This window comes from Gekko japonicus, unplaced genomic scaffold (assembly GCF_001447785.1).
Source record: "Gekko japonicus isolate JY-2015 unplaced genomic scaffold, Gekko_japonicus_V1.1 scaffold43, whole genome shotgun sequence".
Lineage (NCBI taxonomy): Eukaryota > Metazoa > Chordata > Lepidosauria > Squamata > Gekkonidae > Gekko > Gekko japonicus.
Genome location: NW_015173123.1, coordinates 399,154 through 413,074, shown reverse-complemented (window position 1 = coordinate 413,074; position 13,921 = coordinate 399,154). Strand labels below are relative to the sequence as shown.

The window sequence follows — 13,921 nt, the reverse complement described above, 5'->3', positions numbered from 1 at the left end:
GAGCAAGGGTGGCTCCCGGGGGAGGCTGAGCACTTTCCTGAAAATTTCGGCGGGGGCTGAAGCCCCGCCGCCCCCACGAAGATTACGCCAGGCTTGAACCCAGTCTCTCCGGTCATGGTACAACGCTATGTGTCTTCTGCAGCACACTGGCGTGATAGAGGCAGTAACGTTAATAGATGAGCTGTCTGTTTGATGAAAGAAAAGTCAGGTGGTCAAGCAGTTTTAATTGAACAAATTAAAATCTGTCATTTGCGTTTGAATTGAGTTGTTCTGAACAAAAGCTTTTTTTTAGATGCACATATGTGCCACAGCAGGCATTGTGTTTCAGAAGACGCGCTTCCTCCTGAATGTCAGAGGAGGAGAAACGCCTCTTTTTTGAAGGCACCTGCTTAGCCATTTGTAATTTCTGCCATTAAAAATAGCATGGTTTTTTTAATTGCCTTGATTAAGCAGGGGCTCCTTTTCACGTGATCAAAAAAATAATTGTTTAATTAAATTAGCCAATGTTGCATCTTTAGTTAAGAGGAACTCCAGAACAAGGTTTGAGGCTGTTACAAATTCCCTAATGCTCTGGAGTCCCTATAGCATAACTTTCCCCTGAATTTTTACCATGCATGGATTTTTTAAAAATGGTATTGTGGAATACAGTGTGGTGGTAATTCAGAATGTATTTATTTCGTATATTTATTTATTAGCAAATGTCCTGGCATTAAAAGAAATGAAAATGTAGATGACATGGACCAAAAGTAAGTTGTTTATCATTTAAAAAATTGTTTACATTGTATTTATTTCATTGTTAATAAGCACAACAGAAAGAGGGAGGAATAGATAAAATACAAAAAAAGTTCATTATAAAGTTTCAAAAGCACAAATCAAAAAAAACCCCATTGTTGTTAACCATATGTTGTTCCATGGCATGATAAGGAAAGCCCCTCTTTCCAAAGTGAGCTATTTATATCCCACTACTCTTTTTCAGTCACTCAGGCAGGCAGCCTGTATTGGCATATAAAATAAATAGGTTAAAACAAATACAGTAATATTAGAAAGTGAATGAATATGGAATAACAGTTAAAAATATCAACAGATTGTTTCGCAAGCTTATCATGGTGCAATTTTATAAGGTAAAGGGTTTCCCTTACTCGAAAGCCAGTTGAATCCGACTCTAGGGTTGCGGTGCTCATCTCCGTTCCCAAGCCGAAGAGCCAGGGCTGTCCGAAGACGTTTCCGTGGTCATGTGGCCAAGGCTCACAGAACGCTGTTACCTTCCCACCAAAGTGGTACCTATTTATCTACGTGAAATTTCTTGCTTTTGAATTGCTAGGTTGGCAGGAGCTGGGGCCAGAGACGGGAGCTCACTCCGTCACACGGCACTAGGGTCTCGAACTGCCAAGCTACTGACCTTCCAATCAGTAGCTCAGCGTCTTAATACCACATTGCAAAAAAGTTGCCCCCTTCTCAGTTATACCAGGAGATAAGTCATTTAAAAGATGAATGACCTTAGAAGAATCAGAAAGTTTCATAAAAATATATAAAATCTACATAAAAGGGACAATAAAAGAAAATATGTGAAATGTCTGGCTGAATATGCTACCTTTTGGAATATTTCATGTAAAATTGCAGAAGGTGTAACGTTAAAACTAGTGAAAGAAAATGCTTTGCGTTGTTGTGGAATTTTCGGATAATGGAAATATGGAGCCATGTGACCTACTACTAATGGAATCTCCAGACTCAATGGAGAGTAAGTTTTATTAGCCATACTACAGAGATTTTGTGATTCAATATCCAGAATTCTGCATTTAATCATTTGGAATGCATCCAATAGCAAAAGCATCGATAATAAGTCTAGGGATAAACCTGTAGTAGTAATTCCCCCCCCCCCCCATATAGGCTAGCCAAACTGAGGATTTAGATTCTGAAAGCATTTGATAGGTAAGGCTCAGAGGTTGTGAATTATAGTGTAATCGCGGCCAGTATTTAAGCCACGCCTTGCCTGTCCGGTTTCCAAGCAAAGGGCTGCATATGCACTCTTTTTCAAAAGAGAAGCTCCAGGCTGCTAACACATAGAGGCACAACTCATCCTGCTAAGTGACTGGCTGGTGATGCAGTCTGAAAGGAAGGCCCCAGGCAAGAGCGGGCTGGACAGGCCGATGAGCAGAGCCTGTGCTGGGATTCCCCTCAGACTTGTCAGAGTTCCTGTCTGGCTGGGTAAACAGTGGCTCAGCACTTGGGGGACCAGGATGTAAGTGGGAATGTCAAAGCAGCTGTTCAGGCCTCCAGTGACTTGACACTGTGTTCCACATTAAAAAAAGACTGAGACGGGACCTTTCTTCACTGAGGAACCTGCACACAGTCTGAAACGGTTTGCTGTGCTTCTTAGTCTCTGCTTTCCTTAACCATTGCAATGAAGATATGTTGTCACAGAGTTGATGCAAAGCGACCTCCATAAGATTATCGTCTCTCCTCAACCTCTCAGCTCGGATCATGTCAAAGTTTTTCTTTACCAGATTTTAAGAGGTAACTCCTATGCTGTGTGATGTCAAATGTTGTTGTTGTTGTTTCTCTTCCTTGCCTCCCCACTGCCCAGCAGTTGCAGCTTTGAAAGCCGGTTTTCATGCTGTCAGCTGTATAATGTAAACACTGCCATCCACTGTTTAGTATGGAGCCCAGTTGTGATGCTAGCTGTGAGAGGGGAGTGGCAGAATGAGGCATGTTGTTAAGCCAAGACAGAGTGTATAATGTGGAGGGTGCAGAGAGAGCAAGAGCCCTGAGTACTTCATGGTTTGGTTCCTGTGCACATCGTTAGTGTATCAGTGAATTTCCTCATGAATCTTTTTTTCAAAAATTAAAACAGCATTTAGGGTTTAAATTTGATAAGTTATACCTTCTGATTTGAACTTCAGTTTGGAAGTTTTTTCATGAGTGTCTCTTTAAAAAAGCAGAGATCAGACTTTGATGCTCAGAGAGAAAAAATAAAATTAAATCTATATCTCTAGTCATGCTTTTCATTTTATTTACACAACTGTATGATTAAAAATCATGTGCATCACAAAATATTTTTAAATTTATCCAGCATCCTTTCAGCCAGTTTTTAATAAGAGCAGTCTGTGATTTGATTTGATTTCATTTTATTTTAAATATTTAACTTTTCCGAATTAACTGATCTCTAAGGCAGCTCACAAGTTAAAGATGAGTAATATACAGAATCAAATAAAAATAAGCTATTACAGATTTACTCACACCCATTCAGAGAAGGTTTGCCATAGCCTGGCTCTGTGTAGCAACCCTGGTGTCCCTTGGTGGTCTCCCATCCAAATACTAGCCAGAGCCAAACCTGCTTAGCTTCCAAGATCCGATATGGCTGGGCTAGCCTGGGCTATCCAAGTCAGGGTGTGTAGCAACACATTTAGTGTTAGCTACACTGTGAGGTTGCGTGAAGAATGATCAGTCTTTCCAGGGATCATGCAGTGCAGGTACTGGCCTCTGCTTGGAAAGTTTATTTGATTCTTGGTGAAAGCCTTGTTTCCCATCCTATGATCACGCAATGTCGTCTTTTGAGAACTTTATTTAAAATCACTCTAAATACTCTTAAACAGATTAAATAAACCAGAATCCCAATTATACAGAAAGTATTTGCTTATGTGAAATGCTAGTGCCAACGTGTCATCCCTTCACCTATATTATTTAAAGATAAAATGCTGTTTCTAAAATTATGACCTAGCCTTTTCAAAAAAGATAAGACTGTCTCACCCCAGCCCAGATCTGAGAGATTCAGGGGTTTTAGGGTGTGGCTGTCTTACACAGACACAATTCTGTGGGCAATGACTTCCTTAAACCGTCTAATTCATTTTCTCAAATGCCGCATGAACATTCCAAAGACTAATTGTTGCAAACTTTGTTCCATTTATTCTGGGATTTCTTTTGGGCATAAAGCCATCAATTCATAAATTACCTTTCTCTCAAGGCTGAAGCTGTAGGTTTGCTGGAACGGTGAAAAAATGCATGTTTGAATATTTACACAAAAAACTAAAAGCAAACTTTCAGGCCAACTTGTCGAAACATCCTAAACAGTGATTTGAAGTTAAAATCTGCAACAGAGCAGGTTATACACATCTACCCTTGTGTTTGTAAACTGAATACTTTAGAAATGAGGAAGAGACAAAAAATGGTAAAGGAACAAAATTCAAAAGGAAATTTTACAGAAACATGTGAAGTGGGGAATACTAGGCTAGATTTATGATTGTGAGACAAAAAACTCATCTATGGGACCTACATTTCCATAGCCTCTCAGTTTTAACTTGGCTGCTTTTGTTGCAAGTAGCAGCCCAGTAAAAACAAGGCATTGTGTGCAGCAAAGTCCCACTGGAAAACACTTTTGCCTCGCTATTATCACGTTTATAGATTGAGAGGGTAGGCATTCTTCTGCACTTGGGCTGCAGGCCAAAAGACAGCCATCCAGCCACCTATGGATTTGAAAATGAAATCATTGGAAAACTTTTGTAAACTGAAAGAGTACTTACTTTCACACCCCTGTTAACCCTATGCTACTGTGAACTGTAGTGCTGTAAGTTCAGATCTTTGCTACAGGCCTCTGGCTGGCTGTACTCCTTTTCCTGATGATGGAAGAGGGCACTGCAGAGCTCCTAATGACAAAAAATGAAAATAGTTCCACGGTGATGTTGGGCATCTGACCAGTCAGATAATTGTCAAATAATATGCAAGCATTTTTTAAGCATTAACTTCATTAGAACAACAAATTTACTTTAATCATAAACAGTTTGCTACTGTCCCAAATAATAAAAACAAATCCACTAACAGTGCATTCCTGTGCAGGGTTACTCCAGTCTAAACCTTTAGACTGGAACAAGTGGGAATCCACAAGGACTTGCGGGAGGCATCTCATTTCCCCTTCCCCCACGATTTCCTCTTGTCTCTTTCCAGAAAGCCCCCATAGCATCTCCCCTTTTCCTGCTTCCTTCTCTCCTTCTAGGGTTGCCAACCTCCAGCTAGGGCCTGGAGGGCTCCTGGAATCACAACAGAACACCCAACTACAGAGATTAGTTCCCTTTTAGGATTGCCAGCTCCTGGTTGGGAAATTACTGGAGATTTGGGGATTGGAGCCTTAGGAGGGAAGCAACCTCAACATGGTATAATGCCATAGAGTCCACCCTCCAAAGCAACCATTTGTTCCAGGGGAACTGATCTGTGTCATCTGGAGAGCAGTTGTAATTCTGGGTGCTCTCCAGCCCTCACCTGGAGGTTGGCAAACTTACTTCCTCTGGAGAAGGTGGTTGCTTTGGAGAAAGGAGTCTGTGTCATGATACTCCTCTTAGGTCCCCCCCCTCCTCGAACACCACCCTCCCCAGGTGCCAGCCTGCAAATCTCTAGGAGTTTCCTGGAACTGGTAATCCTATTTCCTTCCCACCCAACAGCCAACCTACCATTATCTGACCCTGACCCTCTGTCTTCAGCTTCCCCGCCCCAGCAGCCTCTACCTAGGACAACTGTGGCCCAGTTGTGTGGTCACTGGGCCAGGCCCACTTGCATGGTAGGGAACCCTCAAGGGCTTGTGGGGTGGCACTTCATTTCCCCCTGTATCCCCCTCACCACACTTTCCAGTTCCCACCTTCCTTTCCTCCCCATATCCTCTCCACTTTTCCTGTCTCATTGTCTCCTTCTCAGCCATTTACCAAATTACCTTTAATCTGCCTCCCATCTTCAGTTGTATTTATTATTTATTTGCTTCTTTTATACCCCACCTTTGTTCATTGTGGGGACCAAAGCAATTTACATTATTCTTTTATCTTCCTTTTTATCTGCACAAAAGTCCTGTGAGGTAAGTTAGGTTGAAAGTATGTGACTGGTCCAAAATCATTTAGTGAGTTTCCGAAGCAAGATGGGGATTTGAACCTGTGTCTCCCAGAGCCTACTTTGAAGCTCTTAACTGCTACACCAAAGTGGCTTTCATAGGTCCTGTCCATATGAGGCCTTTTGGGCTGGGAGCGGGACGGAACGGGGGTGGAGCAAACGGGCACGATCCCACGGCAACATCTGGGAATCGTTGCCTGCCCGTCCCTGTTCCGTCCCAAACGGCGATACTGCGCTCTAAAAAAGAACCACCTAACTAGGTGGTTGTATTCCTTCCAGCGCCACAAGCCGGGCTGTGGGATCGGGCAGCGCGTCCTTGCGCCGCCGCATCCCGGCCGTACTGTGCATGCTCGAGCATGCGCAGTTCGGCAGCCTCCCCCTCCCATCGGACTTTCCTCCCCGACATCTGATCGTGCCGGGGAGCGATGCGCCGCGGCTGAGGGGATCCGTGGGATCCCGCTGCGGTGTCTCAAGTTCGGTGCGGCTCTGCTTAGCCGCGTTTCAGCTGTCCCGTGTGGCAGCAGCCATAGGTTGTTTGGGGTTGAACAGAAGCAAACAACCAGGCCTAGTTCAGTCATGCAAGTCGGGTGGTATCAAGTCACCCAGAGGTTGCTTCCAGGCCTAGGATTGCCAACCTCCAAGTGAGACCTGGCGGTCTCCCAGAATTACAACTGAAATTCAGACAACAAAGATCTGTCCCCCTGGACAATATGCTTGTTTTGGAGGGTGTACTCTGTGGTATTGTATTCAGGTGAAATGCTGCTGTTTGAACAGGGGACCTTTGGGAAGTGCATGAGAAGCAGGGTACGGGGGGGGGGTCTGCATCAGAAAGAGGGCATTTTGTGGGAACCTGCCTTGCCATGTCTGTTAGTGGGAAACTTAGTGTGGATCCAGCCCTTTCTGCCGTGCCAGTAGCTGCAGCAGGTGGCCACTAGGAGAAGCGCTGCTCTTCTGCAGGGCGAGGGCTCAAGCAGCCCTCCCTCTGCCCTGGCTGGCAGATGACACCACACAGGAATCTGGAAGGGAGACTGCCACCTACACAGCCTGTGTTTTGGCCTCAGAGAGTATTGCTCAATATTTGACTGTGGTCAGTTGAACAGCATGCCAACCATACGGTAATATGCCACGGCTCTGCATATAATTTCTGTCCCCCACCCCAGCTGGGTGCAGCATGGATGTGGGATGCTTTCCAGGATCGTCTCTCTTCCCTTACGTGTCGCATGGTGTTGCCCTTTTTGATAAGCTTCTGGTTTTTGTTTGCAGGTCTGAAATACCTACATTCAGCTGGTATTTTGCATCGAGACATTAAACCAGGGAACCTGCTTGTGAACAGCAACTGTGTTCTTAAGGTAGTATTCCATTTGTGCATTTCATAATACCAATGCTTGAAAATGCTTCTCTGTATCTAAAAAAAAAAAGCCTGCCATTCTTTTTATGCCCCAATTAGAAACAAAATATACCAAAAATTCTTACATTTTAAGAAAAACTAATAGAACAGAGTTAGAGTCCAGTGGCACCTTTAAGACCAACAAAGTTTTATTCAAGGTGTGAGCTTTTGCGTGTATGCACACTTTGTCAGACAATGAAACGGAACTACAGTTTTTAAGTATTATGATGCACCCTGCCCTGAGCCCTGCTGTGCAGGGAAGGGTGGGTAAGAAATAGAATGTATAAATAGATAAACAAACACAAACTTTTGTTACTCATCTGTTTGTGAAATTTTGGCATTGTGTAGTTTACACAGGCCTCTTCTCTTTGACTAAGGGAAAGTACTATCATCATCCCCCCCCCCCCGATGGACTCTGCCACCGCCAGGTCTGGAATCTAGGGAAGCTGTTCTCCAGCCCAGACTAAATGCAAACTTTGCCTTCTTTGACCATTGTATTTAATTAGGGTAAAGTCTTATTTTTAAGATCAATTACTTGCACAACGGCTTACCTCCTATTGGGGCTTTCCTAATCTTAGTACTTGCCTGCAGCAAATGAGGTGTTCCAATGTCTAATGGACCCCCACACCCCGTATTAATTCTTGTATCTCTGTATGAGGAGCAGGTCTGTGGCTGGAGGCTCAGGTCTCCCCTGTTGCACAGAGCACCTTTTGTCAGCTACAGCTGGTTTGCAGCTACGGCCATTCCTCAGAAAGTGTGATCTGGCCACAGTGATCCACGCTCTGATCAGTTCCCAGTTAGATCACTGTAATATGCTGGGGTGGGGGTGGGGTGGAGGACTGTTTTTGAAAATGGTTTGGAAACTCCAGTTGGTTCAAAATGTAGCTGCCAGGCTACTACCAGGGGTTGGTTACAGGGGCTGTATCCCTCCTGTGCTAAAAGATCTGCACTGGCTACCCATCTGTTTCCCGGCACAATTTAGAGTGCTGTTTTTGATCTTTGGGGCCAGTGTACCTGAAGGACCGTCTCATCCCATACTGTCCAGTTATGATCTGCCTTTGGAGCCCTGGTCTCTGCGCCCTCCAGAGGTGAGACACGGCATTTTCTGTGGTGCCACCTCACCTTTGGCATATGCCCTCCCACCTGAGGCTGACCTGGTACCTACTTCACTTTTGGTTAGGTGCCAGGCTAAAACACTGAGGCTTTTAATTAAGGACTTAATAGGCTGCTCTGTTTTATGGAATGTATACTGCTGATATCTAATAGCTTGTGTTTTATACTGTGGTTTTTAAGTGTAAGCCGCTTCAAGCAGGGCTCTGAAGAGGCAGCACAGAAAAATGTTAAAAATCTGGGGGGCCCCCCCCCCCCCCCAGATTTGTGATTTTGGATTGGCCCGGGTGGAAGAATTAGATGAATCTCGTCACATGACTCAGGAAGTTGTCACTCAGTATTATCGAGCTCCGGAAATCCTGATGGGCAGCCGTCACTACAGCAGCGCTATTGACATCTGGTCCGTAGGCTGCATATTTGCAGAACTGCTAGGACGAAGAATACTCTTTCAAGCGCAAAGTCCCATTCAGCAGGTATGTACAGAGCTGCACTTCAGTGCAGTGGAGATTAAGGAGTAGCTGTTGACTTTTTAAATCTTCCAGCATGATGGAATTCACTGGTCCTTCCAAATTCCCTGGGAGTCCCAGAGAATGCTGCTTTGAAAGGTGTCTGAAGGCCAGGGTATGCTCTGGGGTGGACAGCTTACATTGCCCATAATAAGAGAGGTGTTCCCACATGGGTCTCTGAACTTCTGGGTAGATTGTTTGAAGGATCCCTGATGGCCTCGGATAGGGACATGTGAACCCCAAGGTGGCTGGAGGTTGGCAGCCTTGGTTCTTGTCTCTCCCTGAGCTCCTGCCTCTCGCTTTGGAATAGCAAGGATAACAAAATATCCTTTGGGCTCTCAGTTTGTTACTACAGAGCATTACAAATGCTGGTTTTAGCTTTTAAAGTCTTACATGATCTTATCCCACATTTTCAGAAAGCTCCCATCTCTTCCCTCATTGCTAAGGTCATGATTTGAGACCCCTTGATCGGAATTGCGGCCAACAGAGGTAAATTGGGTTGGGTGTTGGTTAAAGAAAGGGCCTCCACTTGCAGTGCTATAACTCTGGAATACTCTCCCCCACAAAAAAGGGGGGGTTCATTTGATACTTATTTTTAACATTTAGAAGCCAGGTGAAAAACATTTCCCCCCATCTAACTTTCAGCTGACTCTTCCTTCCAGTTTTCCCATTTTGGGAATACATCCTTTTTTTGATCCTATTTTCATTTTATTTTTTATGCCTTAGTTATACAGTTGTCTTATGCGGTTATGCGGTTGTCTTATTTGTCATTTCTGATATTGGATGTATACAGTTTTACTGCTGTGGGATGCTTTGGATAATACCTCTATTGGCAAAGTAGGCTGGAGATATGTGAAATAACCAAGGCTGCCACTTCCTTATCTGATTCATGCTCACACCAACCTTCTGGATCCTCATTGTTCCTGTTCAACAGATGGGGAGCGGAGGTTGGGACAGAAGTTCTCCCAAGGCCGCCCATCTTGTCCAGGAGCTGCAAGGACAAGGGTGGGCGGATGGTTATTCACTCACTAAAAGTGCTTTTAAAAATGATTGGTAAGAAAAGTGGAATATTACATATTCACTGGAATAACAATAAAGCTGTTTGCTAAATAATGACAAATGTTACAGTATTTTTAGTAATTACTATTTTAAGGAACCTTGTTTTCACTGTAATCCGTGATCTGAAGGGTTTCAGTGACGATGCGACAATTTATTTTTGACTTGTAGCGAAGTAAACACCATCTAATCAAAAACAGGTTTTGCAAAATAGGGGGAAAAGACCAAGCTGTGCCTGTGTAGGACTTTTCAGGTTTAGCAAAATGATGTTCTTGCATCATTTTTATTTATAAGAACATTCTGTAGATGTATTTTGGTAATTTCCGTTATTGTTAATAAACCCCTTTTCCACAATCATTGTCAGAGTGAAGTACAATAAAGACTTAAATCACATTTCTTAGAAACAGTACAGATTAGAGCAGCTGAAAAATTCAATTTAAAAATAGTAGAAAAACAGCTTCCCAAATGTCTGGCAGCTCAGATGACTACCTAGTGAAACAGAGGCATGTAAACATCCCAAGATAACATTCCAGAACTCTGAGGCAACTACAGAAAAGGTCCCGCTCCTTAGAGAAATCAGTCTGGCACCCACAAATGGCTGTCCAGCCACACACAGTGTTGGGAGGTTCTTTCGACAAGAGAGGGTAGCTGCTTCTTAGTGGGTGGTGCCTGCTGGTGTGCTGCCTGGGCCCTTGGCAAGCAGCTCCTGCTTCAGAAAGGTTGTGGAAACCTCGGGTTGGCTTTTCCTTTTGGGGAAGAAATATGGTTTAGTTCTAGTTTCCAAGCCAGGTGGGTGGATTGCAGCCTGCGCAGCTGTGGTAAGAAGTTGTCACGTCCTGTGAATAAGGAAGCCTGTGGCTGAATGGAGGGCACGGGACTGCAGTATCCCTGCCCAGGATGAGCTCAGCCCTTGTTGCTGTGCCGTAGGGAGGGAGTGGCCCAGAGCACCTTGGGGTTTTCCCTCTTCCAACTAAGACCCTTCGGAATTTATTCTCAAGAAGCAAGTAGGTACCAGGAAACACACTGGTAGGTAGGATGGTGTCACTTTTCCGAAGTGGAAAATGGAAGCAGACCTTTTTTATTTCGCCACTTGAAGCTCATTAATACTATTTTAGTCCAGTGACAGAGCACTTACATGAGAACACAGGAGGCTGCCTTATAGCCAAACCAACCCTTGGTCCACCAAGGTCAGTATTGTCTGCTTTGACTGGGGGAGGGGCCAAGATGGTGTCCTGAGGAGACACACTGGCATGATGTTCCTCCCTATATTGTGGTTTTAAGATCTTAATTTTACTCTGAGCACCAAATTTTGGTAAAGTACAGCTAGCTTGAAGCCTTCAGGGCAAGAATTATAGTCTGTCCTAATTTGTAAAGATCCAGAGGTTTCCTGACTTGGGCTACCACTCTCTAGTGGCTACTTATCTTCACGTACTGGAATTTGCAGGCAAGTGAGAAAACATGCATTGACTCTGAGAACAACGATAGAAGTAGCTGTGCTAATCTCTGGCCATTTGCTCTGGGCATAGCATCGCTATAATTTATTTCTCAGTTGCTGCCAGTGGAATCCCCACAGGTTTTGTCTGCTATTTCTCCCCTGGCTTCTGCCCTAGTGGGAATACTGAAGTAGTCAGCTAGCTTGTGTGATTGTTGGAGGCTGAGACGGGGTGGAAAGGAGAAAAGGAAACTTGTGTTGCTGGACTGGAGTTTTTTGCTCCGTCTAACCCACTCCTCCCCCTTTAGTTCTCCCTGAGTTCTGGACTTGGATATCTAGTGCAGTCCAGAGGAACTTCACACCTCTGTCTAGCTACAACAGAGATATTGCCACAGCAGCAGCAACTGGCCATCTCCTGGGGAGCCCCTTCTGCTTCTGCATGTACATTAGCAAAGAGTGCAGAGTCATCTGCCAGTGCGAAGTCATCTGCGGTTTGAAGCTGTGTGAAGAACGACACTGGATTTCCGAAAAGCGCTGAAGGGATTTGGAGTGGGGCCAAAATTTCTTGTAAGGATCTTGAGAGTGACTGAAATTTCCTGTCTGCTTTGAGAGTTAACTTCTTGAATGGCAGAAAAATGATTCAACTATCCTGGACTTTTTTTTTACTGGGAGGAGGAGCGATGGGGGCGCATAAGCGACCAAGAGAATGGACTGAGTCTGTGCCCACCCTGAACCCCAAGCAAAGTAGAATGGATGACTTTCTAATTCTGCCTGACTCTCCTGAGTTCAGTGTTCCTACCTCTAACAGGTTTTCTGTTCTGGACGTGGCCCCTGAAATAGAGATACCTTTGGCTGATAACTGTTCCTGAGGTCATCTCACGGGGGCTAGAGAGCAGGTCAGTCTCAGGTGGGTCTTCCTTAGGTGTTCATGGGGTGGGGAAGGAGGGGCTGATGTGGCTGCTGAATTGTCTTGCCTGACAGCTAGGACAGTGAGCACTATCTTTAGCCAACTGAACTCTGTCCTCACTAAGTTGGACCATCTTATTGGTGTAGCAACAAAGCTTAACTGCAGTAATTCCTCATCAGTGAAGCCATTAATACCATCCCACCCCCCTGTCTGCTTCTCTACTGAACAGCGATTACTCTTGGTGTGTTCAATAGTAGCCAGTTAGCACTACAGTCCCATCAGATTTGTCTGAATGTTTTATTGGAACTTCTGAAACTCCAAATTTGGCATAGTGCAATTCTTAAAGGCCCATCTAAATATCAAAGGTTCATCTATTGCTCTGAAGTCAGTTGAAACCCTAAACAGCTCCTTTAGGGCAAGTGGATTACTGTTATCCTTCAGTGGCCCATTTATTCCAACTCTGATTATGCGATGGAAAAACTCTCTGAACTCCAAGGGTATTTTTCCTTCCAGAGTTTTTAACAACATTCCACACTTCCCTCTTTTTAGATCAGGCCCCAAGGGCCAAAACGGCAGCTGTGTGTGAGAGTGGACCTAGTGGCTCAGTCCTCCCTTTGGAGTGTGGTCTCATTAGTTGGGATGAACCTCCTACCTGTTTGGAGCCTAAGGGAGGGGATTACCCATCTACGTATACTGTCGAGACAGATTGAATTAATTTTTTCACGGCTCTTCCACCAGTGGAGAAATAGTCTATTACTGATATGCTTGAGCCCTTGAGGACTAGACTCTTGCCGATGAATGACCACACCCAGGATTCTAAATTTCTCTCTCCTACTGTTATTGTAGCTGGCCCAGAGATTCCTTTATTGGCCCAAACTTCAGCAGAACGTGTTAATTTACTAGATGTGGCCCTTATTAACAATCAGCCTGCCCTATATAAAGATAATTTTTCTGCCCATTCTCAAGCTCTGGACCTTCTGCAGAAGGGCTTTTTAATTGCTATTTAGAGAACTGTGAGATGGGTGCAATGGGCCCTCATCCTGTAGACCCCACAGAGCCCTCTAATTTGACCTCAGTGCTCATATACAAAAAATGGGTCAATCTTAGTGGATTTTAGAGATTGTGGACAAAACAGAGAAACTAAGCTGCCAGTTAGAGACCCAGAGTGAGCATTATCTAAAGTGTATCTCATGGAACGTGACTGGATGGTCAAATAAAATCCAGGAGCCAGATTCTTACAGTTTAGAAGATATTATGATGTAATTTTTATCCAAGAGACCTGGTTAACATCAAAATTAACATTAAATGGATTCCTTACTTACATGCTCAATGCCACCCCACCCCGATTATTAAAGGACACCCTAGTGGAGGGAGGCCTCTGCCGTGCTTGATTTCTATGTCAGTGAAGTGTGATGTGGCATTTCTTCCTCCCTTAAAATCCTTAGCAAGGGCTTGTCTTTTGACTTTTAAAGATCAGGTTATTTTAGCTGTGAATGTATATATTCCTCCCCGTTCCTGCTCCTTTTGTTATACGAACTGTTGGCTTGACTTGGAAAATTACATCTATGAACTTGAGGTTAAAGATCACAAGGCACAAATAATACTGTTAGGTGACTTGAATGCTCACATTGGAAATGGTAGCTTAAAGGTTAGGGGAA

The 13,921-nt window shown here is 44.2% G+C and overlaps 1 protein-coding gene across 2 annotated transcripts in view; it reads left to right on the top strand.

Moving 5' to 3' along the window:
* The window catches only part of NLK (nemo-like kinase), a 202,154-nt gene that overhangs the window by 150,680 nt on the left and 37,553 nt on the right, over positions 1–13,921 (top strand). For both annotated transcript variants that reach the window (XM_015421940.1, XM_015421942.1), the window contains exons 4-6: positions 2,408–2,514; positions 7,129–7,214; positions 8,626–8,835. In XM_015421940.1, the coding sequence (XP_015277426.1) occupies positions 2,408–2,514; positions 7,129–7,214; positions 8,626–8,835 (403 nt within the window). The remainder of the gene's footprint in view (positions 1–2,407; positions 2,515–7,128; positions 7,215–8,625; positions 8,836–13,921) is intronic.